The 25,958-nt window shown below is 41.6% G+C and overlaps 1 protein-coding gene across 3 annotated transcripts in view; it reads right to left on the bottom strand.

The window, feature by feature from the left end:
- anapc4 (anaphase promoting complex subunit 4) overlaps positions 1-25,958 on the bottom strand; it is a 98,827-nt gene that overhangs the window by 20,018 nt on the left and 52,851 nt on the right. For all 3 annotated transcript variants that reach the window (XM_080189285.1, XM_080189295.1, XM_080189276.1), the window contains exons 15-21: positions 23,862-23,962; positions 22,695-22,746; positions 17,976-18,031; positions 15,987-16,033; positions 10,235-10,291; positions 5,054-5,110; positions 4,547-4,640 (exon numbers count right to left, since the gene is read on the bottom strand). In XM_080189285.1, coding sequence (XP_080045411.1) covers positions 4,547-4,640; positions 5,054-5,110; positions 10,235-10,291; positions 15,987-16,033; positions 17,976-18,031; positions 22,695-22,746; positions 23,862-23,962 — 464 coding nt within the window. The remainder of the gene's footprint in view (positions 1-4,546; positions 4,641-5,053; positions 5,111-10,234; positions 10,292-15,986; positions 16,034-17,975; positions 18,032-22,694; positions 22,747-23,861; positions 23,963-25,958) is intronic.

Below are 25,958 nucleotides of genomic sequence, written 5' to 3'. Positions count from 1 at the left end.
GAGCCTGGGGGGGGGGGGAGAGAGAGAGAGAGAGAGAGAGAGAGAGAGAGAGAGAGAGAGAGAGAGAGGGGAAAGAAGGAGGAGGATGGGTGGGTTACTGTTAGGAAGGGGAAAAAGAAGAGGAGTCATGGTCCAAAGACTACCCCAGAGGCAGAGGCAGTCTCCCAAAATATCTGGGGTAAGGCGACAACTGGAGTAGAAAGAACAGGAGAGGAAGACCAGAGTGCCTCAGAGGGAAGGAAGGGGGCTGGATGTGAGAGTGGTGGGGGATGGGAGGGTTAAAGGAATTGATAGGCGGTTCTGTGGGCATTAGCAGGACTCCAGGATGGTAGTATGCCTCCCTGGAGCAGGGGTACAGGATGTTTCGGAGAGGGTAGAGGGAATTTTGAAGGGCGAAGGGACCCAGGCGGATGTAATTATACACATAGGAGAGAAGGATGTAGGAAGGAAGAGCAGGGGGCGGGAAGAGAGATATACATAGGCAGTTCAGGCAGGCTGAAGTGCAAGGCCTCCAGGGTGGCATTCTCTGGGCTGCTGCCAGTGCCCAGTAATAGCAGGGCTAAGAATAATGAGATCCTACAGCTGAATGTGTGGCTGAAGGATTGGTGCAGGACAGAGGGTTTTACTTTTGTAGACCATTGGGAAGACTTTGTGAGGGAAGGTCACCTGTACAAGTGGGATGGGGAACGTTTAAATGGGAAGGGCACAAATATTTTAGCTGGGAGGTTAGCTGGAGTGTTTCGGCAGGGTTTAAACTAATATGGGGGGGGTGGTGGGGAGGAGACAAATAGCTCAGTAGGCACTGGGATTGGGAGTGAGTTGGGTGACAGGGTAAGTCTAGATGATAGGAAAATCTCCCAGGAGAAGGACGATCCAAGTGGGCCTGTAGGTCTTCAGTGCATCTGTTTTAATGCGAGGAGTGTGGCAGGTAAAGCGGATGAACTTAAGGCCTTAATGTTCGCAAGGAATTTAGATGTGGTGGCAGTGATGGAGACGTGGTTAAAGGAAGGGCAGGACTGGCAGCTAAATATTCCTGAGTATGTGTTTTAGGCACGACAGAGGAGAGTTGAAAAGAGGAGGGGGTGTGGCGCTGTTAGTTAGGGAGCACATCACAGCGGTGCAGAGGGAGGATAATATAGAGGGGTTAGGAATTGAGTCTCTGTGGGTGGAGTTGAGGAATAGGAAGGGAGCCATTACTATGCTAGGGGTGAACTACAGACCGCCTGACAGCCCGTGGGCAGTGGAAGAGGATATATGTAGAGACATTTTGGATAAGTGTAGGAAGAACAGGGTTGTTGTAGTGGGAGATTTTAATCTCCCTGGGGTGGATTGGAAGGTGCCTAGAGCTGGGGGTTCGGACAGGGAGGAATTCGTAGATGTGTATTGGAAGGGTCCTTGGAGCAGTACGTAGATATCCCGACTAGAGAGAGGGCTATACTGGATTTAGTTCTGGGCAATGAGCCGGGTCAAGTGGTTGAGGTTGCAGTAGGTGAACATGTGGCTAATAGTGACCACAACTCTGTCTACTTTAGGATACTAAAGGAAAAAGATGAGTGCTGTCCTAAGCGGAGGGTGCTAAATTGGGGGAAGGCTAGATACAGCTGGATTAGGCAGGAGCTTAGGGATACAGACAGGGATTGGCTGTTGGAGGGCAAGTCCACATTAGGCATGGGAGTCTTTCAAGGGAAAACTGAAACAGTTGCAGGAAAGACATGTGCCGGTTAAGAGGAAGGATGGGAAAGGTAGGATTAGAACGCTGTGGATTACTAGAGATATTGAGGACTTGGTCAGGAAGAAACAAGAGGCATATGTTAGGTCTAAGCAACTGGGAAAGGAGGGACCGGTAGAGGAATACAGAGAGAGTAGGAGGGATCTCAAAAGGGAGTTAGGAGGGCAAAAAGGGGGCATGAAATGGCTTTGGCAGGTAGGATTAAGGAAAATCCAAAGGCGTTTTACTCCTATGTTAGGAACAAAAGGGTGGCTAGGGGAAAAATCGGTTCTCTCAGGGACAGAGGAGGGGAATTGTGCTTAGAGTCCAAGGGAATGGGGGAGATCCTGAATGATCTGAAAATACTTTGCGTCGGTATTCACGAAGGAGAGGGGCTTGATGTCTGGTACAGTCTTCGAGGGAGCTGCAGACCAATTGAAGGAACTATCCATTACGAGGGGAGAAGCGTTAGGGCTTTTAGGTAGCATTAAAACTGATAAATGCCTGATGGCATTTATCCTAGGCTGCTTAGGGAGGCGAGAGATGAAATTGCTGGGCCTCTGACGCAAACCTTTGTCTCTTCTTTGGACACAGGTGAGGTTTCAGAGGACTGGAGGATAGTGAACGTGGTACCGTTGTTTAAAAAGGGTAGGAGGGATAACCCTGGTAATTATAGGCCGGTGAGTTTGACGTCAGTGGTAGGCAAGTTGATGGAGAGGATTCTGAGGGATAGGATGTATGAGCACTTAGAGCGTTGTGATCTGATTAGGGATACGCAGCATGGCTTTGTAAAGGGGAAGTCTTGCCTTACGAATCAGGTAGAATTTTTTGAGGAGGTGACAAAAATGGCCGACGAAGGACGAGCCGTTGATGTTGTCTATATGGATTTCAGTAAGGCATTTGACAAAGTCCCTCATGGTAGGTTGGTTGAAAAGATTAAGGCTCATGGGATACAAGGCCAGGTATCTAGATGGATTGAGAACTGGCTTGGTAAGAGGAGACAGAGTAGTAGTGGAAGGGTCCTTTTCTAGCTGGAGGTCTGTCACTGGTGGTGTGCCGCAGGGCTCAGTACTGGGACCTCTTCTTTTTGTAGTATATATAGGTGACTTGGAAGAGGGAGTAAGTGGTGTGATCAGCAAATTTGCAGATGACACTAAAATGGCTGGATTGGCGAGCAGTGAGGAGCAGTGTCTGGCAATACAACAGGATATAGATAGGCTGGTATATTGGGCAGATATACGGCAAATGGAGTTTAATCCGGATAAATGTGAGGTGATGCATTTTGGCCAGAATAATGTAGGGGGGAGTTAAATGATAAAGGATAAACCTATAAAGAGTACAGAAACACAGCGGGACCTGGGGGTGCAAGTGCACAAGTCTTTGAAGGCGGCAGTACAAGTGGAGAAGGCTGTGAAGAAAGCTTATGTAAGTTAGCCTTTATAGGAAGGGGTATAGAGTATAAGAGCTGGAGTCTAATGTTGCAGTTGTATAGAACATTGGTTAGGCCGCATTTGGAGTACTGCGTCCAGTTCTGGTCGCCTTACTACCGGAAGGACATGGAGACCCTGGAGAGAGCACAAAGGAGGTTTACTAGGATGTTGCCTGGTATGGAAGGACTGGGTTATGAGGAAAGATTGAGCAAATTGGGGCTGGTTTCCCTTGAAAGACGGCGACTGAAGGGGGATCTAATAGAGGTATAAGATTATGAAGGGTATAGATAGAATAAACAGTGGTAAGCTATTTCCTATGTTAGAAATGCACAGTACGAGGGGCCACGGGCTTAGGGTGAGGGGGGAGAGGTATAACACGGATATTAGAGGGAGGTTTTTCACACAGAGGGTAGTGGAGGTATGGAATGCTCTGCCAAGCAAGGTGGAGGAGGCAGGCACGCTGGAGTTGTTTAAGAGTTACTTAGACAGGCACATGAGTGGGTTGGAGATGGAAGGATATAGGAGATTGTTTTAAATAAAGTTCATTAGCATTGGGATATCCCTGGTAATGTATAAGGATGTGGAATGATACTAATGTTTTTTTCTTTTAATTCACAGGTTTTAAGTTGGTCCGCCTTGTTGTCCAACGAGGGGCATACACGCGATGGGTCATACAAGGGCTGCTCTTGGATGTTCGAGAAAAGCCTAGTACTTCATGTCGATAGCTTACGCTTAAACTGGACCAGATGCTGGGCAACACGACAGCTCAGTGACTATCACTGTTTGCTGTGCAGACACATGGATTTGGGCCAGTGTCTGTGGGAGTTTGCGCATTCTCCCCGTGCTTGCATGGGTTTTCTCCAGGTGCTCCGGTTTCCTCCCAGACCCCAAAGATGTGCTATTAGGCTGATTGGAGGTAATAAATTGTCCCTAAATTAGTTTTCCCTCAATGTGGAATGCCATAAGCATAGATAAGGGTCATGGGTGGAGGGGGGACTGGTAATGTTAAAATGGTGGCGCAGGCTCGTTGGGCCGAAGGGCCTGTTTCCTGGGCTGTTTTCGTTCTTTGTAATGCTGGCTTATGGAACATTTTCCACTTCAACCAAGTAAGAGTGGCAACAAATCCTGCAAGAAGTGCAACACAATTAAATAAGGACAGCTCCCTTTCCTCTGTCCAATGCCCTGTGTCAGAACTAGGCAAAAGTAGATTACCTCCCAGTTAGAATTCATCTTAATAGAATTGTCAACCTGTGCAAATTAGGAAATTATTTGAGGCTTCTGAAAGTACTATCAGAGAACGCAATCAACAAATAGTACAGTCTGGTCTCGATTTGAGTCCTTTTAACCTAGACCCCCTTTTCCCACTAACTTTGAATTCAAAGTTCAAAGTGTTCAGTATTATTTGTACCTTTAAGATGGACACTGTTCTGTAAGAAGGAAAACCAAGGATTTCCTTCAGTCTCTGGAGGAGTTACAAGATCATCATCCTCATCTTTTAAATACTGTAAAACAAGTTGCAATTGTACAGAATTAACCAACTTTGTTACGATTGCAGTTGATGTTTTAAATAAACAAAATTTCCTAAAATTTCTTTGACTTGATTTCATTTATTATTGTCACATGCATTAGCATAGTGAAAAGTATTGTTTCTCGCGGGCTTTACAGACAAAGCGTACCGTTCACAGAGAATGAAATGAGAGAATGCAAAATGTAGTGTTACAATACATTGTAAAATGATTATGGGAAATGCCATCCTCCAATTGCCTTGTAAACTTGAGTTAATCATTCTCAAATTGTAAATGGAAAGATGATGCTTGAGACACACTATTCATGTAAAGTAAAGCACGTCAGTGTTTTAAAGATCAGTATCATCAAGTATTAAGTTGACCAAGCTTAACAATACGAAATGGCATACCTGACCAACTCTTTCCACGTTAAAATATTGACCCTTTTGATCATAAAGCTCTGGTGCCTTTGCAAAACAAGAGACAAGAAAATCAACACATTGGGTGACATTTTCTGAATAAAGTATAAGCATAATTGTGGTACAGATTATATTCCAAATTGTACTGTTATCCAACATAAGAAAGTAACATTCTTTAGGTTTGGTGCACATACAGTCAGAGGTTTACAGCATTGAAACAGGTCCTTCAGCCCAACTTGTCAATGCTATCCAGTTTTTACCGTTAAGCTAGTCCCAATCGTCCACGTTTGGCCCACATCCCTCTATATCCATCTTACGCACGTAACTGTCTAAATTCTTTAAGATGAAACTCTACTACCAACTCCGGCAGCTCATTCCAGACAGTCCCCACCCTCTGTGTGGAAAACAACTGCCCCTCTGCACCCTTTTGTATCTCTCCCCTCTCACCTTAAACTTTGGGAAAGGATGTTGACTATCTATCTTGTCTGTTTCCCTCATTACTTTATAGACCTCTATAAGATCACCCCTAAACCTCTACACCCTCATAAATATGTCCTAGTTAATCCAGTCTCTCCTCATCACTCAATCCATCAAGTCCTGGTAGCATCCTAGTAAATCTTTTCTGCACTCTTTCCAGTTTAATAATATATTTTCTATAATAGGGTGACCAGAACAGTACACAGTATTCCAAGTGTGGCCACAGCAATGTCTTATAGAACTTTAACTAGACGTCCCATCTCCTGTATTCAATATTCTGACCAATGAAACCAAGCATGTCAAATGCCTTCTTCATCATCCTGTCCATCTGTGACTCTACTTTCATGGAGCTATTAAACTGTACCCCTAGAATGCTTTGTTCTGTAACTCTCCCCAACGCTCTACCATTAACTGAGTAAATCCTGTCCTGGCTCCATCTACCAAAATGCATCATCTTAAATTTATCTAAATTAAACTTCATCTGCCATTCATCAGCCTTCTGGCCCAATTGATCAAGACCCCATTGACCTCCTAGATAACCTTCTTCAATGTCCACTATGCCAACAATCTTGCTGTCATGTGCAAACTTACTAACCATGCCTCCTAAAGTCTCATCCAAATCATTAATATAAATGACAAATAACAGTGGACCCAGCACTGATCCCTGAGGCACACCGCTGGTCACAGGCCTCCAGTTTGAAAAACAATTCTCTACAACCATCCTCAGTCTTCTATCATCAAGCTAATTTTGTATCTAATTGGCTACTTCATCCTGGATCCTGTGAAATTTAACCTTATGCAACAACCTACCATGTGGTACCTTGTCAAAGGCCTTGCTAAAACCCATGTGGACAACGTTTACTGCATTGCCCTCATCCACATAATTACATAAGTATATGTATACTGAAAATCACTAGCATTATTTATCAAAAAGTTTAATTCAGGTTATTTAGATAATCACTGATTACTTAACTTCTTCATTCCTTGTTTAATCACGCATAATAATTAAAGTTTACTCACTCAGAGGAAACAATAAATCAATGATATTTCAGAAATTCATGTTGTTTTGTTAATAAAGTTAACTTTCTCTACTCCATTATGTAGTGCCTCATTCTGAACTGAGCATTTCAGTTTCTGGATGCTAGACATTAAGAGACAGTGCAAGTAATGTTATACCAAACGTAACCATTCCAAACTGTCCTGCACTAACAAAAAAACTAAGGTAGTTTTGGGTGATGAGAGTGACCATCTTTCAAATGAAAGGTGACCAAACCTATCCAGAATTAATCCAGAACTTTGTTTCTTCAGTATTTGATGGTAGTCATGATGTAGAGATGCTGGCGTTGGACTGAGGTAAACACAGTAAGAAGTCTCACAACACCAGGTTAGAGTCCAACCAGTTTATTTGATAGTAATCTCACAAATTTTCAGAAACTATGGTCCTTCATCAGGTATGTGGAAGATTCTGATCAGAGAAGGGCATATAAAGTCACACACATGCCCTTCTCTGATCAGAACCTTCCACACACCTGACAAAGGAACACCATTTCTGAAAGCTTCTGAGATTACTATCAAATAAACTGGTTGGACTCTAACCTGGTGTTGTGAGACTTCTTACTGTCTTCAGTATTCGCACAGTTATGACCAGAGAAGGTTAGAATCCAGTAACGAAACTAAACATTACAGGCAGTTTCAAATGACATACTGCTTTGATGTTTCAATACCTTCAATTGTCAAATTAAGTCAGTAATGCTTGTTGAGTCCATGTCTGTCTTACAGATAATACTGAGAAAAAAACTTCAATAAATTGGCCAATGGGATATGACCCAAATAAACTTGGTTTTCCTGCCGGCTTCTGTCTCACCAGGGAGTGACACAACAAGATAAAAGGATAATTTGAATGCTGTTAGTCTGAAAGCATTGATGACTTTCCTAAAGATAATGAGGAGAATGCTGTGCTGAAATGGATATGCTCTATATATTTGAGAAGCCATAGTTTGACTGAAGGATTTAGAAGCCCTCCAAAGTAGTTTTAATCTGCCTATTGAAGTCTCTTATCCCTAGGAGTGACAATAAGGATGTAATGGTGCAGGTACAGCAAGCAATTGAGAAAGCAAATTAGTATTTATTACAAAAAGGTTGTTGTACAAGGGTAAGAACGTCTTGCTGCACTTGTACAATACTTTGATGAGACTACATCTAGAGGTCCTTGTGCAGTTTTGGTCTCTGGACACAAGTAGGCTGTACTTGACTTAGAAGGGGTGCAACAAAAGTTCACTAGATCCATTCTTGAAATGAGAGGTGTTCCTATGACGAGAGACCAAGTAGTATGGACACACACTTTGTAATTTAGAAGAATAAAATGTAATCTCACTGAAATAAACAAGATTCTAAAGACATTGATTGGGATGGGTTCCTTGCTGGTGAGTCTCATCCAGGCGACAAAGTCTCAGGATAAGGGGACTGTGATTGCAAATTGAAAAAAAGAGGAATTTGTTCAGAGCATTGTGAATCTTTGGAATGCTTAGCTCTCAGAATTGCTTGGTCACTGTATATATTAAAGACTGAGATGGTTACATTTTTTGATTCTAAGGGAATTAAGGGACATGGGGATTAGGTAAGAAAGCGTATGATCAATTGTGATCTTACTAAACAATGATTGGACTTGATTTATTATTGGCACATGCATTAGTATACAAAAAAAAGTATTGTTTCTTGCGTGCTACACAGACAAAGCATATCGTTCATAGAGAAGCAAACAAGAGAGTCATATCTAGGGTATAGAGAAAGATCAACTTAATGCAAGGTAGGTCCATTCAAAAGTCGGATGGCAGCAGGTAAGAAGCTGTTCTTGAGTTTGTTGGTATGTGACCTCAGACTTTTGTATCTTTTTCCCAGAGGAAAAAGATGGAAGAGAAAATGTCTGGGGTGCGTGGGGTCCTTAATTATGCTGGCTGCTTTGCCGAAGCAGCTGAAAGTGTTGGCAGGGTCAATGGATGGGAGGCTGGTTTGCGTGATGGATTGGGCTACATTCACAACCTTTTGTAGCTTCTTGCGGTCTTGGGCAGAGCAGCAGCCAAACCAAGCTGTGATACAGCCAGAAAGATTGCTTTCTATGGTACATCTGTAAACGTTGGCGAGTGTCGTGCTGACATGCCAAATTTCTTAGTCTTTTGAGAAAGTAGAGGCATTGGTAGGCTTTCTTAACTATAGTGTCGGCATAAGGGGACCAAGACAGGTTGGTGGTGATCTGGACAATTAAAAACTGGAAGCTCCCGACCTTTTCTATTTCGTCCCCATTAATGTAGACAGGGGCATGTTCTCCTCCATGCTTCTTGAAATTGATGACAATCTCCTTTGTTTTGTTGACATTGAGGGAGAGATTATTGTCGCCGCACTAGTTCACCAGATTCTCCCATTCCTGTATTCTGTCTTGTCATTGTTTGAGATCTGTCCCACTATGGTGGTGTCATTAGCAAACTTGAAAATCAAATTGGTGGGGAATTTGTCACACAGTTATAGGTGTATAAGGAGTATAGTAGGGGACTGAGAACACCGGCATTGAGGATGATTGTGGAGGAAGAGTAGTTGCTTATCCTAACTGATTGTGTTCTGTGAGGTGGGAAGCTCAGGATCCAGTTGCAGACTGAGAACCCGAGGCCCAGGCCATGGAGTTCGGAGATGAATTTCGTGGGAATAATAGTGTTGAAGGCTGATCTGTAGTCAATAAATAGGAGTCTGACATAAGTGTATTTGTTATCTAGGTGTTCCAAGGTTGAGTGCAGGGACAGGGAGATGGTAAAGTGCAAGTTGCCTTATAAGGTTCCAGAATCTGTTGCAAGGTAGAATTACAAGAATTCATTGTACAATAACACAGGTTTGTAGCATGAGTCAGGAAAATCATTTATTTCCGAAAGGAACAGAATTCCTTGGTGCTTCCTTCTTTCCTCCAATTAATAGGTGATTTGATTTATTATTGTCACGTACATTAGTAGAAAGTGAAAAGTACCGTTTCTTGTGAGCTATACGGACAAAGGTAGTATACATAGAAAAGAGAATTAGCGAGAAGAATGTAGTGCCACAGTCATAGCTAGTGTATACAAAAAGATCAACTTAATACAAGGTAAATCCATTCAAAAGTTTGATGGCAGCAGGGAAGATGATGTTTTTAGAGTTGGCCGATGTGTCCTCAGACTTTTGCATCTTTTTCCTGACATACTCGCTTCTACCTTCTTCCGTTGGGAAAAAGATGATTTTCCTGACTCATGCTACAAACTTGTGTTATTGTACAATGAATTCTTGTAATTCCACCTTGCAACAGATTCTGGACCCTTATAAGGCACATTGTTCCTGCACCATCTCCCTGGCCCTGCACTCAATCCTGGAATACCTAGATAACAAAGACACTTACATCTGAATAGCTCACAAGAAACAATACTTTTCAACATATATTAATATACATGACAATAACAAATCAAATCATCTATTATTTGGAGGAAAGAGGGAGGCACCAAGGAACTCAATTCCTTTACGTGCGAGTATAATAAGGGGCTAAGGACACAGTCTTGTGAGGCACTGGTGTTGAGGATGAGCATGGAGGATGTGTTGTCCCCTATCGTTACTAATTGTGATCTGTAGATCCTGGTTATATGTGAAAACTGATTGAATGAAAAATAATTATAATTGAAAGCTTACCTCTTTGAAGTGCTCAGATAGAAAGTCAGCAACAAAGGATACATCTCTATGTGTCATCTGTATTTAAAATAAAATGAAAATAAATGGCTGTGTAATTATGAAGCATGAGTTTCAATTTGATTTAATAAGCCTGAATGGTTCCAACATGGCAACCAACAGATTTACATTGTTGACTTGTTCAAAACGGCATGGTTCCAAAACAGATTAGTTTACAAAAATATTCTTATAAAGGGGAAGACCATAGGAACATTTGATACAGGAGTAGGTTATTTAACCCAATGGACCAACTCTGTCACATAATTAGGTCAGGCTAATCTGCACCTTAATTCCATTTTCTTGCCTTTGCTCCATATTTCTTGCTACTCTTACCCAACCAAATAAAAAGCTATGACGGAGGTGGAATGTTAGTTCTGATCGTATTTGATTTCAATTATAAATTGCAATGTCTACAAATATAGATACTGATTGTTCACAATACCTACTGCTGATCAATGCCCTCAGCTGGTGAACTTTTATGAAATAAAATGCAATTCAACAGTCATTTTCTTCCAAAAGCAAAGCTGATAATAGTTTAATACAGTTGAGTAGATGTTGCAAACAACAGTGCATTTTTTGGTCACATCAAATTGTACTTTAGTTCCTTTCCGATAAAGGGTTACACTCCTGAAATGTTAACCTGACTTTCCCTTTATAGATACACTGGCCTACTGTGCATTGCTAGCATTTTGTTTTTGTTTCATATTTTCAGTTTTATTCTTTTTGTTACATAACAACTTAGCTTGTTATAAGATGTAGTTGGCCAATTACAGGCAGTGTTTTATTTTTGATTATTTTGCCCATTTCTGGAATGATGTGTCCATAACACTGATTGCAAATGACAAAGAATTTTATTTGCAATTGTTTCATGAAAAGGCTAAGTAATAGAAAATGTGATGACTTAACCAATTGAAATATAAATGAACAAGTCCTAAAATTGAAATAACACTGAAAAGTGGAAGTGTGTTTTTTTTTTAAATTCCAGGTAGTCACTTGTTTTATAACACAATAGCATAACATAGAACATAGAACATTACAGCGCAGAACAGGCCCTTTGGCCCACGACGTTGCGCCGACCAATTAAAAAAGCAATGACCCTCTAACCTAAACCAATCCCTTTCCATCCATAAACCTAACCACGGATCTCTTAAACGCCCCCAAACTAGGCGCATCTACAACTGCAGCAGGCAGGGCATTCCAATCCCTCACCACCCTCTGGGTAAAGAACCTACCTCTGACATCCGTCCTATAACTACCACCCCTTAATTTAAAGCTATGCCCCCTCGTGCTACCTTTCTCCATCCGAGGAAAAAGGCTATCACTGTCCACCCTATCTAAACCTCTAATCATCTTATATGTTTCAATAAGGTCCCCTCTTAGCCGCCTTCTTTCTAACGAAAACAACCCCAAATCCCTCAGTCTCTCCTCATAGGACCTTCCCTCCATACCAGGCAACATCCTGGTAAACCTCCTCTGCACCCTCTCCAATGCCTCCACATCCTTCCTATAATGTGGGGACCAGAAATGCACACAATACTCTAAGTGCGGCCGCACCAGAGTTTTGTACAGTTGCAACATGACGTTGCGGCTCCTAAATTCAATCCCCCTACCAATAAACGCCAAGACACCGTATGCCTTCCTAACTACCTTATCTACTTGATTCCCAACTTTCAGGGATCTATGTACATATACACCTAGATCCCTCTGTTCATCAACACTATTCAGAGTCCTACCGTTAGCCCTATACTCTACACATCTGTTATTCCTGCCAAAGTGAATTACCTCACACTTTTCCGCATTAAACTCCATCTGCCACCTCTCGGCCCAGCTCTGCAACTTGTCCAAGTCTCTCTGTAAACTATGACACCCCTCTTCGCTATCTACCACTCCTCCGACTTTGGTGTCATCAGCAAATTTACTGATCCACCCAACTATACCCTCATCCAGATCGTTTATAAAAATTACAAACAGCAGTGGCCCCAAAACAGATCCCTGAGGCACACCACTTGTAACCGAACTCCATGACGAATACTTTCCATCAACCACCACCCTCTGTCTCCTATCTGCTAGCCAATTCCTGATCCAATTAACTAAATCACCCCCAATCCCATACATCTGCATTTTCTGCAGAAGCCTTCCATGGTGAATCTTATCAAATGCCTTACTAAAGTCCATATATACCACGTCAACTGCCTTACCCCCATCCACCTCTTTGGTCGCTTTCTCAAAAAACTCAATAAGGTTAGTAAGGCACGACCTACCCTTCACAAAACCGTGCTGACTATCTCCAATCAATACATTACTCTCTAAATAACTATAAATCCTATCCCTAATAATTTTTTCTAAAACTTTGCCCACAACAGAAGTAAGACTCACCGGTCTATAATTCCCGGGGAAGTCTCTGTTCCCCTTCTTAAACAATGGGACAACATTCGCTATCCTCCAATCCTCTGGCACTATACCTGTGACCAACGACGACCTGAAGATCAGAGCCAGAGACTCTGCAATCGCCTCTCTTGCCTCCCAGAGAATCCTAGGGTAAATCCCGTCCGGCCCAGGGGACTTATCTATTTTCAAACCCTCAAGAATATCTAGCACATCCTCCTTATCAACTGCAATACTATCCAGTTTACAACCCTGTAACCCAGTGTTCTCCACAGCTACATTTATGTCTCCCTGCGTGAATACCGAAGAGAAATATTGGTTCAATGCCTCTCCAATCTCTTCCGGTTCCACACATAACTTCCCACTGCTGTCTCTAACTAGCCCTAATCTTGCCCTAACCAATCTTCTGTTCTTAACATATCTATAGAATGCCTTAGGATTCTCCTTAATCCTATCAGCCAAAGTCTTCTCGTGTCCTCTTTTAGCTCTTCTTAACTCACTCTTTAACTCCCTCCTCACCAATCTAAAGCTTTCCAGTGCACTACCTGAGCCCTCAAGTCTCATCCTGACATAAGCCTCCTTTTCCCTTTTAACCAGCAAAACAACTTTTTTAGTGCACCACGGTTCCCTTGCTCGACCATTTCCTCCTTGACTGACATATATATCAATGACTCGCAGTAGCTGCTCCTTGAAAAAACTCCACATTTCGGACGTTCCCAGCCCCTGAAGTCTCCTAGTCCAACCTATGCTTCCTAATTCCTAATAGCCTCATAATTACCCTTCCCCCAGCTAAAACTACTGTCCCAAGGTTCCAGTCTATCCCTTTCCATCACTAAGGTGAACGTAACCGAATTGTGGTCACTATCACCAAAATGCACACCAACTTCCAAGTCTAACACCTGGTCTGGCTCATTTCCCAGCACCAAATCCAATATAGCCTCACCTCTAGTTGGTCTATCTACATACTGAGTCAAAAAACCTTCCTGCACGCTTTACGCAAAAACTGACCCCTCTAATGAGCTAGAGCTATAGCTATTCCAATCAATATTAGTAAAGTTAAAGTCCCCCATAACAATTACCCTATTACTTTCACTCCTATCCAGGATTGTCTCCGCAATCCTTTCCTCAAACCTCTCTAGAACTTTTAAGAGGTCTATAAAAGACTCCCATCAGGGTGACCTCTCCTCTCCTATATCTAATCTCAGCCCATACTACCTCAACAGACAAGTCCTCATCAAACTTCTTCTCTGACACTGTGATACAATCCTTGACTAATAATGCTACCCCTCCCCCCCTTCTCTACTCCGACTGAAGCATTTGAACCCCAGAACCTGCAACAATCATTCCTGCCCCTGCTCTATCCATGTCTCTGAAATGGCCACAACATCAAAGTTCCAGGTACTGATCCACGCTGCAAGTTCATCCACCTTATTGCGAATACTCCTCGCATTAAAGTATACGCATTTCAAACCATGCTCTGCTCCACCCCCACAATGCCATGCACTGCAGTCCCCATCTATGCCCCCCTCACTTTCATCCCTGCTACTCAGGATCCCACCCGCCCCCCCGAATCAGTTTAAACCCCCCTGCATAGCCTTTGCAAATTTTCCCCCCAGGATATTGGTTCCCCTCTGATTCAGGTGTAGACCATCACTCTTGTAGAGGTCCCACCTTCCCCAGAATGAGCCCCAATTGCTCAAGAACCTGAACCTCTCCCTCCTGCACCATCCCCTCAGCCACGAGTTCAAACTTTCCCTCTCTCTGTTCCGCTCTAAACTATCCCGTGACACAGGCAAGAGTCCCGAGTTAACCACTCTGTCTGACTTGGCCTTAAGTTTCCACCCCAACTCCATAAATTTCTGCTTAATATCCCCTTCCCTTATCCTCCTTATGTCATGCGTCCCCACATGAACTATGACTTGGGGTTGACTCCCCTCTCCCCTAAGAGTCCTGAACACCCTCTCTGAAACATCCCGGACCCCAGCCCCTGGGAGGCAACACACCAGCCCTGAGTCCCTACCATTACTGCTGACTCTCCTATCTGTCCCCCTAACTATGGAGTCCCCAATCACCAGGCCCAATCTTTTACTTCCCCTATCCACCTGAGCCTTCACAACAGGCTCACCTCCAGAGACCTGCTCCCTTTGGCTATCTCCAGTTGATTCCTCCTCAACTGTAGCCTCCAGGACAGAAAACTTATTTTGGAGGGGAACAGCCCTAGGGGATTGTTTCCCCAATTGTTTCTTACCCCTCTTCCTAGCAGTTACCCAAGGCTCATTTTTAGGAGTGACTATCTCCTTGTAACTCCTATCAATGTCTGCCTCAACCTCCTGAATTATCCGGAGTTCCTCCAATTCCAGCTCCAGCTCTTTAACACGCTCCTCCAGAAGCTGCAAGCATACACACTTCCTGCAGGTAAAATCAGCAGAAACACTACTGGTGTCCCTCACCACGTACATACCGCAGGAGGTGCAGCTTACTGCCTGAACTGCCATCTCTGAAACAATTTCCAGGAGAAAAAAAAACTTCCCACACACTTATTATTAGGTTAGAGGAGGGGAGAGGGTGGGATTCTCTACCCGTGTAGAGGATCTGGTATCCTCTCTGTACCAATTTATAGGGTCAGAGAGACGCAAAAAAAGAAAACTACAAATACCGGTAAACCTCCTAGTGACGACTTCCGGTTTCTAACTAATTTAAAAAAAAGAAAAAAAAACCCACCGCGGCTCGCAACTTTAACTAGAAACGAAAAGTTAAAATTTAAAAAAGAAAATTTACCTCAATCGCGACCTCCACACACGCCCAAAAATCGCTGCCTCTCCGTGCTGCTCCACAGGAACATAAAAATAACCTTCTTACCTGTACTGAGACCTGTCATGTTAGGGTTTCCTTATTTCTGAGCCGCAATGCAGCATCATGTTTATATTCATGCCCTTGCTTCTTTCTATCTTTGTAACCTGCACCAGCCCAATAATTTTCATCTCTGCACTCTATTCCTGGCTCTGGCACTTGTACATCTCTGCCACCCCTTCAACCCACAACTGGCAATTGTGCCTTCAGCTCCCAAAGCCCTATGTTTTCAATTTCCTTCATGAAAGGCCTCTGTCTCTTCACTTGTTGGTCCTCCTTAAAAATCCATTTGTTTGGTTACTCTTCCAAGTAGTATCCCATTCAATTTAGGCACCCATTTTGTTTCTCCACCTACCCCAATGTGCAGCACTCAAAAAGATTCTTCTATTTTAAATATGCTATATAAATGCAGCTGTTTTCGTTTTTGGTCATGTTAAAAATAACGTTCTAACTCTAATTTTGAGTGAAGTTTGACATTTACCTTGTTTAACTCTGGCAAAACATGATCATCAGACATCCTCAACATTGCTGAAAAAACAAAATGAGCCTGATTACACCATGAACATTTTTTTATAACAACATTGCATACATTCAATGAAATATTTAGCTCACACAACTATAAACGGCAATATTGTAAATACTGCCATTTGAAAGAAACACCATCTTAGCAAGCTGCCAGTTAACACTAGCTAGATGAAAGGTCAAGACAGATAGAAGTTAAATGTCAGTTATCGTAAAAACCTGAAGCTACTCACTGAAGTATGGAAAATGCCTTAGTTTAAAATAATTGTTTCCTTAACTAAAATAATTTAATAAATGTATTTTTTTTAAATTAAAAGGTGGCATTATAAAAATATTTATTATGTTTGTTTGCAGTACACTTTACATTCTCATGCAAAGTTTGATGAAAGTGGCCTTGAAGTGCTCAATATCTAGTATTTCTAAGAGCGGAATTCCACTTGTGAGGTGAGGGTGACATGAAGACAGCACTTGACCAAGTATGACACCAAGGAGCTGAGTTCATATGTGGGTCAAACAGAAAACCCTTCGGTGTTTCAACTGATGTATGACAACAAAGGAAGATGGTTGAGGTCGTGCAAGGATTGCAGATGTGCAAGACACCCAAGACAACTTAGTGCAACCAACAATGGCTAATTAATATGGTCGTTAGTGTCCCCAATTCAAATGTTAAATTTAGAAAGTATATCAGGAACACATAACAGAATACAGATATGAAGTATAATTTCTTCATTCCTTTAGAAATAGCTAAAGATCAGTTTTTTCCTGGAATACAATTGATCTAAAGTTTGCTTACTATATATGTTCATTTTTAGGAACATGAGCCAGTGTGTTCTCTCACGAAAATTAGATCATGATTGATTCACATCTTAAATACATTTACCTGTCTTAGCTCCATTTTCATTGAAGCCCATGTTACCAGTATCATCTTTTAAATCTTCAATTAATCAAGCCATTTTAAAGGACAGAGTTTTAGACTTCCACTTCTGTGTGAAGAAAACCTGATGTCTCCCCCTTAAAAGATTGCTAAATTTCTCTACCCTTCCATGAATCCTTGCTCCCACTGTTTAGAAATGTTCTGGTTTATTTTTCTGAGATATAAAATGGATCACCATGCACTTTCCACACTGAATTCCACCTGCCACAGTTTTGTTCACTTACCTCATCTATCAACGTCCCTTTGCAACTGTCTGCTTCCATCGACACTACTTATTGTGTCACCTAACTTAGCAAATTAGCCAGTGTCAGCAAATGACTATTTCATAATCTAATTATTTTTAAATGGACAGAAAAGGTAAAGCCCCAGTTCAGACCCTTAGGGGAGACGTCACACCCTTTCAATTGGGGTGCATACTCATTGTCCCTACTCAATGTTTCCTACCTCCTAAACCATTCACTATCCATCTCAAAAGATTGCTTCCGCTACCATCGGCTTCCACTTTTCTTAACTGTCTCTTACATGGAACGTCACTGAATGTCTTCTGGAAGCCCAAATAAATAACATCCATAATGTTTTAGCCAGTGATGACCCATAATCAAGTTTTTCATGAGATAACTGATGGCTTAGTAGATATTTAACGAGACAGAGCAGAATTCCACAAAATCAGTTTTAAAAATAAATCTTATCAACTTCTGACAATGTTCTACTTCTGTTGACAATTTCTATCAGCGTAAAGGGTAATACAGTGAACTTATTTTCAACTCTGCATTAAGCAACATTAGATATATCTATGGTTGGTACCCCTCTTAAATCGCCCTGACAACGTGCATGATCTGCTTAATTTTGTTCAATAATGCCGAATTAGACTCTTCTGCTCAACAGCTCATTGTTCATTCCATATTTTGTCTGGATTTACATCATGGACCCATAGATGAAGCAACATTTGAAATTACAATAACATAAAAAAGGTTTTAAATAAATAGGAAGTGAAGTAAATGAGATTCTGTTCACCTGCATATAGCCATCGGAAAAATGCCTTGAAGCTTTTCATACTACTGTCTATAACTCTGAAAAAGAACAAGCCATTCTAATATCAACATCAAATTTGTTTGCAATGATTGTATTCAAAATGTCATTAATAGTTTCATTGTTTTTGACATAGTATAGCACTGCTTTATGGGAATAGCAATAACGACAGTTTAAATTCGGAGGACAGTGACAAGTGGTCCACACTTTTATATCATAAAAGGTGGACCATTATAGCGAGGGGCGCCAAAGTGAGGAATAGCATAAAATAAGATTCAATGAAAATGCTAGATGCACACTTGGAATTAATTCGTAAATTATTTAATCTTGATGATGAGTCTATTTGGTGGAATATTATTGTTAGAGCTGGGACAGGGAGGTGAGAGATTTTGGTCTACTTTAGAGTAAGAATTCACATTAGACTTAATGTTGTGGAGCTTTCAAGCTTCCTCCTATATACATTTTCTTTCATTAAATACGCAGGGAGGGAAATGGACTAAAATTCAAGCCTCCTCTTTCAGAAGAAAAAGTAGTGTAGATCCTTCAGCTACTGAAGGACAATATTAGGCAAGAACTGCAGAATGTAGATTGGGAGCAGGTGTTTGAGGGCCAATCAACATCTGGCATGTGGGAGGCTTTCAAGTGCAAGTTGATAGGGAATCAGGACCGGTACATTCCTGTAAGGATGAAGAATAATTATGGCAAGCTTTGGGAACCTTGGATAATGAGAAATATTGTGAGCTAGTCAAAGAGAAAAAGGAAGCATTTGTCAAAGCTAGGAGGCTAGGGACACATGAAGCAAGTATGGAATACAAGGAAAGTAGAAAGAAACTTAAGCAAGTTTGCCCCTTCGTCAGGCAAATACAAAGGGGCAAACCCCGAAAGCTTGCGAGTTTACTATCAAATAAATTGGTTGGATTTAAACCTGGTGTTGTCAGACTTTTTACAGGGAAGAAACCAGAGGATTGGAGAATAGCCAATGTTGTTCCTTTGTTTAAGAAGGGTAGCAAGAATAATCCAGGTAATCACAGGCCGACGAGCCTTACATCAGTGGTAGGGAAATTATTGGACAGGATCCTTCAAGAAGGATTTATTCCCACTTGGAAATAAATGGACGTATTAGTGAGAGGCAACATGGTTTTGTGAAGGGGTGGTCATGTCTCACGAACTTGATCAAGTTTTTCGAGGAAATGATGAAGATGATTGATGAGGGTAGGGCAGTGGATGTTGTCTACATGGACTTCAGTAAGGCCTTTGACAAGGTCCCTCATGGCAGACTGATGCAGAAGCTGAAGTTGGATGGGATCAGAGGTGAGCTGGCAAGGTGGATACAAAACTGGCTTGGTCAAAGAAGACAGAGGGTTGCAGTGGAAGGTGCATTTCTGAATGCAGGGATGTGACAAGTGGTGTTCCTCAGGGATCAGTGCTGGGACCTTTGCTGTTTGTAATATATATATAAATGATCTTGGGAAAATGTAACTGGATTGATTAGTAAGTTTGCAGACGACACAAAGGTTGGTTGATTTGTGAATAGTGATGAGGACCATCAGAGAATACAGCAGGATATAGATCAGTTGCAGACTTGGGCAGAGAGATGGCAGATGGAGTTTAATGCGGACAAATGTGACAATGCATTTTGGAAGGTCTAGTATAGATAGGAAATATATAGTAAATGGCAGAATCCTTAGGAGTATTGATAGGCAAAGGGATCTGGGTGAACAGGTATACAGGTCACTGAAATGCAGGTGGAGCAGGTAGTCAAGAAGGCATACGGCATGCTTGCCTTCATCGGCCAGGGTACTGAGTTTAAAAATTGGCAAGTCATGTTGACGCTTTACAGAACCTTACTTAGGCCGCACTTGGAATATAATGTTCAATTCTGGTCGCCACACTGCCAGAAGATGTGGAGGCTTTGGAGAGGGTACAGAAAAGATTTACCAGGATGTTGTCTGGTATGGAGGGCATTAGCTATGAGGAGAGGTTGGAGAAACTTGGTTGTTCTCACTGGAGCGACGGAGGTTGAGGGGAGACCTGATAGAAATCTACAAGATTATGAGAGGTATGGACAGAGTGGATTGCCAAAAGCTTTTTCCCAGGGTGGAAGAGTCAATTATTCGGGGGCATAGGTTTAAGGTGCGAGGTGCAAGTTTTAAAACAGATGTATGAAGCAGATTTTTTACACAGAGTGGTGACTGCCTAGAGCTCGTTGCCGGGGGAGGTAGCGGAAGTGGATACGGTAGTGACTTTTAAGGGGCGCCTTCACAAGTACATGAACAAGATGTGAATAGAGGGATATGATCCCCGGAAGCATAGGGGGTTTTAGTTAAGTCAAGCAGCGTGGTCAGTGCAGGCTTGGAGGGCCAAAGAGCCTGTTCCTGTGCTGTAATTTTCTTTGTTCTTTGAATTCACAAATGATTCCTAAAACATGTGTACACATTAGACTTTTGCAAATTTTGCTTTCAACATTTCTAAGCACTTCTTAAACTGTCTTTAAGATGTACCCCAGGTATTGAAGCACACACAAAAATTCCCTCATTTCTTACTATGCTAATAATATCTTTTCTCCTCTGCTGCACTTCATTATTTATCTACAAGATATGGATTTTTTTTATTTGTTCATGGAATGCAGACATTTCTAGGATACGGCCATCTCTGGCTGGGCATTTATTGCCCATCCCTAATTGCCCTTGAACTGAGTGAACAAGTTCAAGGTGAGGGGGCAAGGTTCAACACAGATATCAGGGGAATGTATATTACACAGAGGGTGGTGGGAGCCTGGAATGCACAGCCAAGCAAGGTGGTTGTGGCAGACACGCTGGGATCATTTAAGACTTATCTCGATAGCCATTAGACTGGGAATAGAGGGATACAAACGAATGATCTAGTTGAGCTCATGAACGGCGCAGGCTTGGAGGGCCAAAGGGCCTGTTCCTGTGCTGTATTGTTCTTTGGCTTGCTAGGCCATTTCAGATGGCATTTAAGAGTCAACCACATTGCTGTGGACCTGGAGTTGCATATAGGCAAATAAGGATGGGATAAGTAAGGATAAGGACAAGGATGGCAAATTGCCTTCCCTACAGGAGAACCAGATGGGTTTTTATGTCAATTAGCAATGGTTTCACCATCTTCCATAGTCTGATTTGAAGCCGGATCCCCAGCGCATTACCTGAAATCTCTGGATTCCTAGTCCAGTGACAATATTATTTCATTACCTCTCCCTCATCAATGAATCTGCCTCATCACTTCCCTTGAATGCCTATTTTCACTCTGCCACTGCTCAATGGAAAAGAATTCAGAGCAACTGTTGCAAAATTTTCAAATGTTTCTTTTAAAATTCATTAAGTTTTAAACCTAACCTCATTTGGATTTTCAAGAAAACGTCCTTAAATACTAACTTCTAAGAGAACTTAGTACCTAGATTTTGAAGGGAAGACAAGTGAGACTACAAGCATTAAACTGGACAACAAATTCCAGAAACCACGTATGTGCAGTCAACTGCAGAATCAGGAAAGTTTTGCCCTACTTTGACACAAGTTTTGCTATAGCAATTTCTTGGCACGAGAACCTGCATTAAATCACTGAAGGACACAAAGTCACGTTACTTACGTAATACTTAAGAATTCTTTTCTTTAACTTTCTCTTTGTCTTTCAATTCTCTCAATATCACCTTCCTTTCCCTCTCTTGAATTTGTTTTCATTGTATGATTTGGATTGAATTAACTATTGTAATTTATAATTTCTGGTTCAGAATTTGCATGCTTGATGTAAGGGCTTTTCAATCTGATTAATTCTGGGTTTACGGAGCGGCTTGTTCTGTTCACATGGGTCCCAGATCCTTTGTAGAGAATGCTACACCAAAATGGATTTCTATTCACTGCAAGTTTCAGTCAAAAATAACAAGTGTATGGACAAGTGCAAGTTTAATGAATGGCTGGTGTCATTTGTTCCCTGCTAACTGCAAAATCATGGCCCAGTGGCTAATGTTGAAACGTTACTCATAAAAGGTAGAAGTATTACAAAAAAAAAATCTACATTATTTCAAACTGTTTATTTATTGACTGGAAGGAATCAATGTCTTCACTCAATTTGAGATCTCAAAATTTCTTGGGGGTACTACGAATCATGGAATCACTACAGTGCAGAAGGAGGCCTTTCAGCCCATTGAGTCTACACTGACCGCAATCCCACCCAGGCCCTATCCCCATTAACCCACATATTTACCCTGTTAATCCCCTGACACTAGGGTGAATTTTAGCAAGGGCAATCAACCTAACCTGCACATCTTTGGTCTTAGGGGGGAAAAACCAGAGCACCCAGAGGAAACCCAGGCAGTCACAGGGAGAATGTGCAAATGCCACAGAGTGACCCGAGGCTGGAACTGAACCTGGGTCCCAGACACTGAGGCAGCAGTGCCACCCTATGCAGGTACTTTTAAAGAGCAGAAGTTCTTTTAAAATATAAACCACATATGTGGAGAAAAGGAGAGTATTTAATTATACTTCTACCTAACAGTAATGTACTCATTTATTATGTCATCCATAATAATTTGCTGCATCCTGAACTGTGGCTTTCAGCTACAGGTAGCCACCTTTTCAGGACATCCAGTTTTCATATGTTTCAGCATTCACTTGCAATTGTTGCTCAATTGTACTTTTCACTTGTTTTTGGTGAAACAAATTCTGTACACAAAAAAATTGTACTTACTGTAACAATTCATTTGCTTTCAATATAAATGTTCCCACAGCATTTATAGCATCTGTGAAAGAAAACAAATTATTTATTTAAACCAAGTACTGACAAAAGCATATTTAATCATGAGCTGATTTGGTGGTGTGCTAATATGCCAGCAGCAAGACACTGAGTTACAGGCTTGATTCCTAAACTGAAAGATTCCTTTTCTTAGCACTAATTGCTCGGGTGTGTAAAGGAGATTGTAAGGGACAGCAAATGACCCCAGGTTTAGCACCACTGATTGCAACATGTGATGATACCAAGGATAGGGAGAAGCACTGGCAAAGTTCTGTGAGCAGGCTGCTGAAGCTAATTTGCTCTGTGTTTTGTTGGTATATAATAAATACCTCAAAGCCAAGAATGAATCAACAATATCTGCAATAAAGTTAGCCAGTTGTGGAAATAATAAATTAAATAACAGCCCGTTATTGTAATTCATAAAATTCATGAATATACGGCACTTTAAGTACATATATTTAAAAAAACTACTGAATTAGTCAATCCTCACAAACATTGTTCAAAATATTAAAAATATCTATTTTAGACAACAGAATTCTGCATAAAATGTTATGAAAACATTGCTATGAATAAAGACTTAAGAAAATTTGCTAAAAAGTGAGACATTCTGTCAAAGCTTTCCATCTTGCACTCATCAGACTAACACAAGAATGCAAAACTTCAAACAATCACAACAATTTAAACTAGAGGAGAAAATGGCGCTGACAGGATGGCAAGATGATCCTGACTGGCTGAAGCATTGTCACGGTGAAAACAATGAAATCTGTAGGCTCCTCAAGCTCCTGGGCAATTCAAAAAAGGGACAGGCTTGAACATATTGCTTTTGCTGGCAGATAACGTGTTACATTCGTACAGAGTCAAGTTGCTTACCAATCAGCAAGACGTTTTCCTGTAGCATAATGTCGATTGTTTGAAATTTGGTGCTGCGTTTGTCCAGATAAATGCAAGATAAATAGCTTAGGCAACATGTCTCACTTTTTAAGCAATGCTCAAGTTAAACAATTCTGCAATTTTTAATTCTCACCAATACTTTTTAAATATTGCTTTAGCATAATGGTCAGATACTTTGTAAAACTTAAATGATATTCAGCATTTAAAAGCTTAAAGACATTTAGAAAATACCTTCTACGGCTGGCACATCTAACCCTAAAGGTTGGTATTTCTGTTTCCACATAGCCATCCCCTTTAGCTCATTTAAATGGTACAGGAGTGCTTCCGAGCCACTGTTTGATAGCAAGACAGAAAGACAACATAAGCAAATCAGCTTACAAGATAAAAGGAAAACTTGATCACTTGCACAATCATGAGATTGATTAAGAATCAGATCACTTCATAATGCAATGGGTATGCAAATCAACTTGTTCCATTTTAATTAAAATGTCAATGTACCTAGATTTCAGAGGTTATATTTGTAATATAATCCTCACAGCCAGCTAACTCCACTCTGTTCGTTTTGGTTTACACAACTGCACTGCTGTCTGCCCAATGGCCTACTAAAGCTGAATTTAGGTCAGAAAGTTGAGGTTAAATTTTACCTCTAGAAGTTTGGCTTCTGTAATATCAGAGCACTGATACATTATGGAGCTGTGGGGTTGGGGGAAATTTCAGTTGCTAATCATAATCTATACTCCTTGATCACTGTTTGACTGCCCTTTCAGGAAGGAAACATAGAAGAGAGGAGGAGGAGGAGGCCATTTGGCCCTTCGAGCCTGTTCTGCCATTTATTAAGATCATGGATGATCATAGAACTCAGTAGCCTAATCCTGCTTTCCCCCCATAACCTTTGATTCCATTTGCCACAAGTGCCCCAACCTCTTGAGTGTATTCAATGTTTTGGCATCAACTACTTCCTTTGGTAATGAATTCCACAGGCTCATCACTCTTTGAATGAAGAAGTGTCTCTTCACCACCGTCCTGAATGGCCTACCCTGAATCTTCAGACTGTGACCCCAGGTCCTGGACTCTCCCCACCATCGGGAACATCCTGACTAGAATTGTTAGAATTTCATAAGTCTCTACGAAATCCCCCCCCTCATTCATTTGAACTCCTGCGAAAACAATCCTAACTAGTCAATCTCTCCTCATACATTAGTCCTGCCATCCCAGGAATCAGCCTGGTAAACCTTCGCTGCACTCCCTTGAGAGCAAAAACATCCTTCTTCAGAAAAGGAGACCAAAACTGCAGACAATACTCTAGGTGTGGCCTCATTAAAGTCCTGTATAGCTGCAACAACACATCCCTGCTCCTGTACTCGAAACCTCTTACAATGAAGGCCAACATGCGATTTGCCCTCTTTGCTGTCTGCTGCACCTGCATGCTTACCTTCAGTGACCGGTGCACAAGGATACCCAGGTCCCACTGCACACTCCTTTCTCCTAATTTACAGCCATTCAGGTACAAAAACTTCTGTTTTTGCTTCCAAAATGAATAAGCTGTCACTTATCCAAATTATACTGCATCTGCCATTGATTAGCCCACTCACCCAATCTGTCTAGATCATTCTGAAGAATCTCTGCATCCTCGTCACCCTCTCACCCAACTTGGTATCATTTGCAAACTTTGAGATGTTACATTTTGTTCCCTCATCCAAATCACTAATATATATTGTGAATAGTTGGGGTTCCAGCACCAATCCTGGTGGCACCCCACTAGTTACTGCCTGCCAATTTGAAAAGCACCCATTAATTCCTACTCTTTGTTTCCTCTCTGCCAACCAGTTTTTTATCTGTCTCAATTCACTTCGTCCAATCCCATGCGCTTTAATCTTGCACGATAATCTCGTGCGGGACTTTGTCAAATGCCTTCTAAAAGTCCAAATATACCACATCTACTGGTTCCCTTTGTCAACTTTACTAGTTCCAACAGATTTTTCAAGCATGATTTCCTCTTCATAAATCCATGCTGACTCTGTCTGATCCTGCCACTACTTTCTAAATGCTCTGCTATAAAGTCCTTGATAATGGATTTGAGATTTTCCCCACTACCGATCTTTAATTCCCTACTTTCTCTCTATCTCCCTATCTCCCTTTTTGAATATTGGGGTGACATCCGCTACCCTCCAATCTGCAGGGACTGTTCCAGGGTCCCTGGAATCTTGGAAGATGACCACCCATGCATCCACTATTTCAAGAACTACTTCCTTAAGTACTCTGGGATGCAGATCATCAGACCCCGGGGACTTATCCACCTTCTATCCCAGTACCATTTCTCTACGAATA

Source organism: Carcharhinus amblyrhynchos, chromosome 1, assembly GCF_965287045.1.
Source record: "Carcharhinus amblyrhynchos chromosome 1, sCarAmb.v2.hapA, whole genome shotgun sequence".
NCBI classification, from domain to species: domain Eukaryota; kingdom Metazoa; phylum Chordata; class Chondrichthyes; order Carcharhiniformes; family Carcharhinidae; genus Carcharhinus; species Carcharhinus amblyrhynchos.
This window is presented reverse-complemented; position numbering and strand designations above follow the sequence as displayed.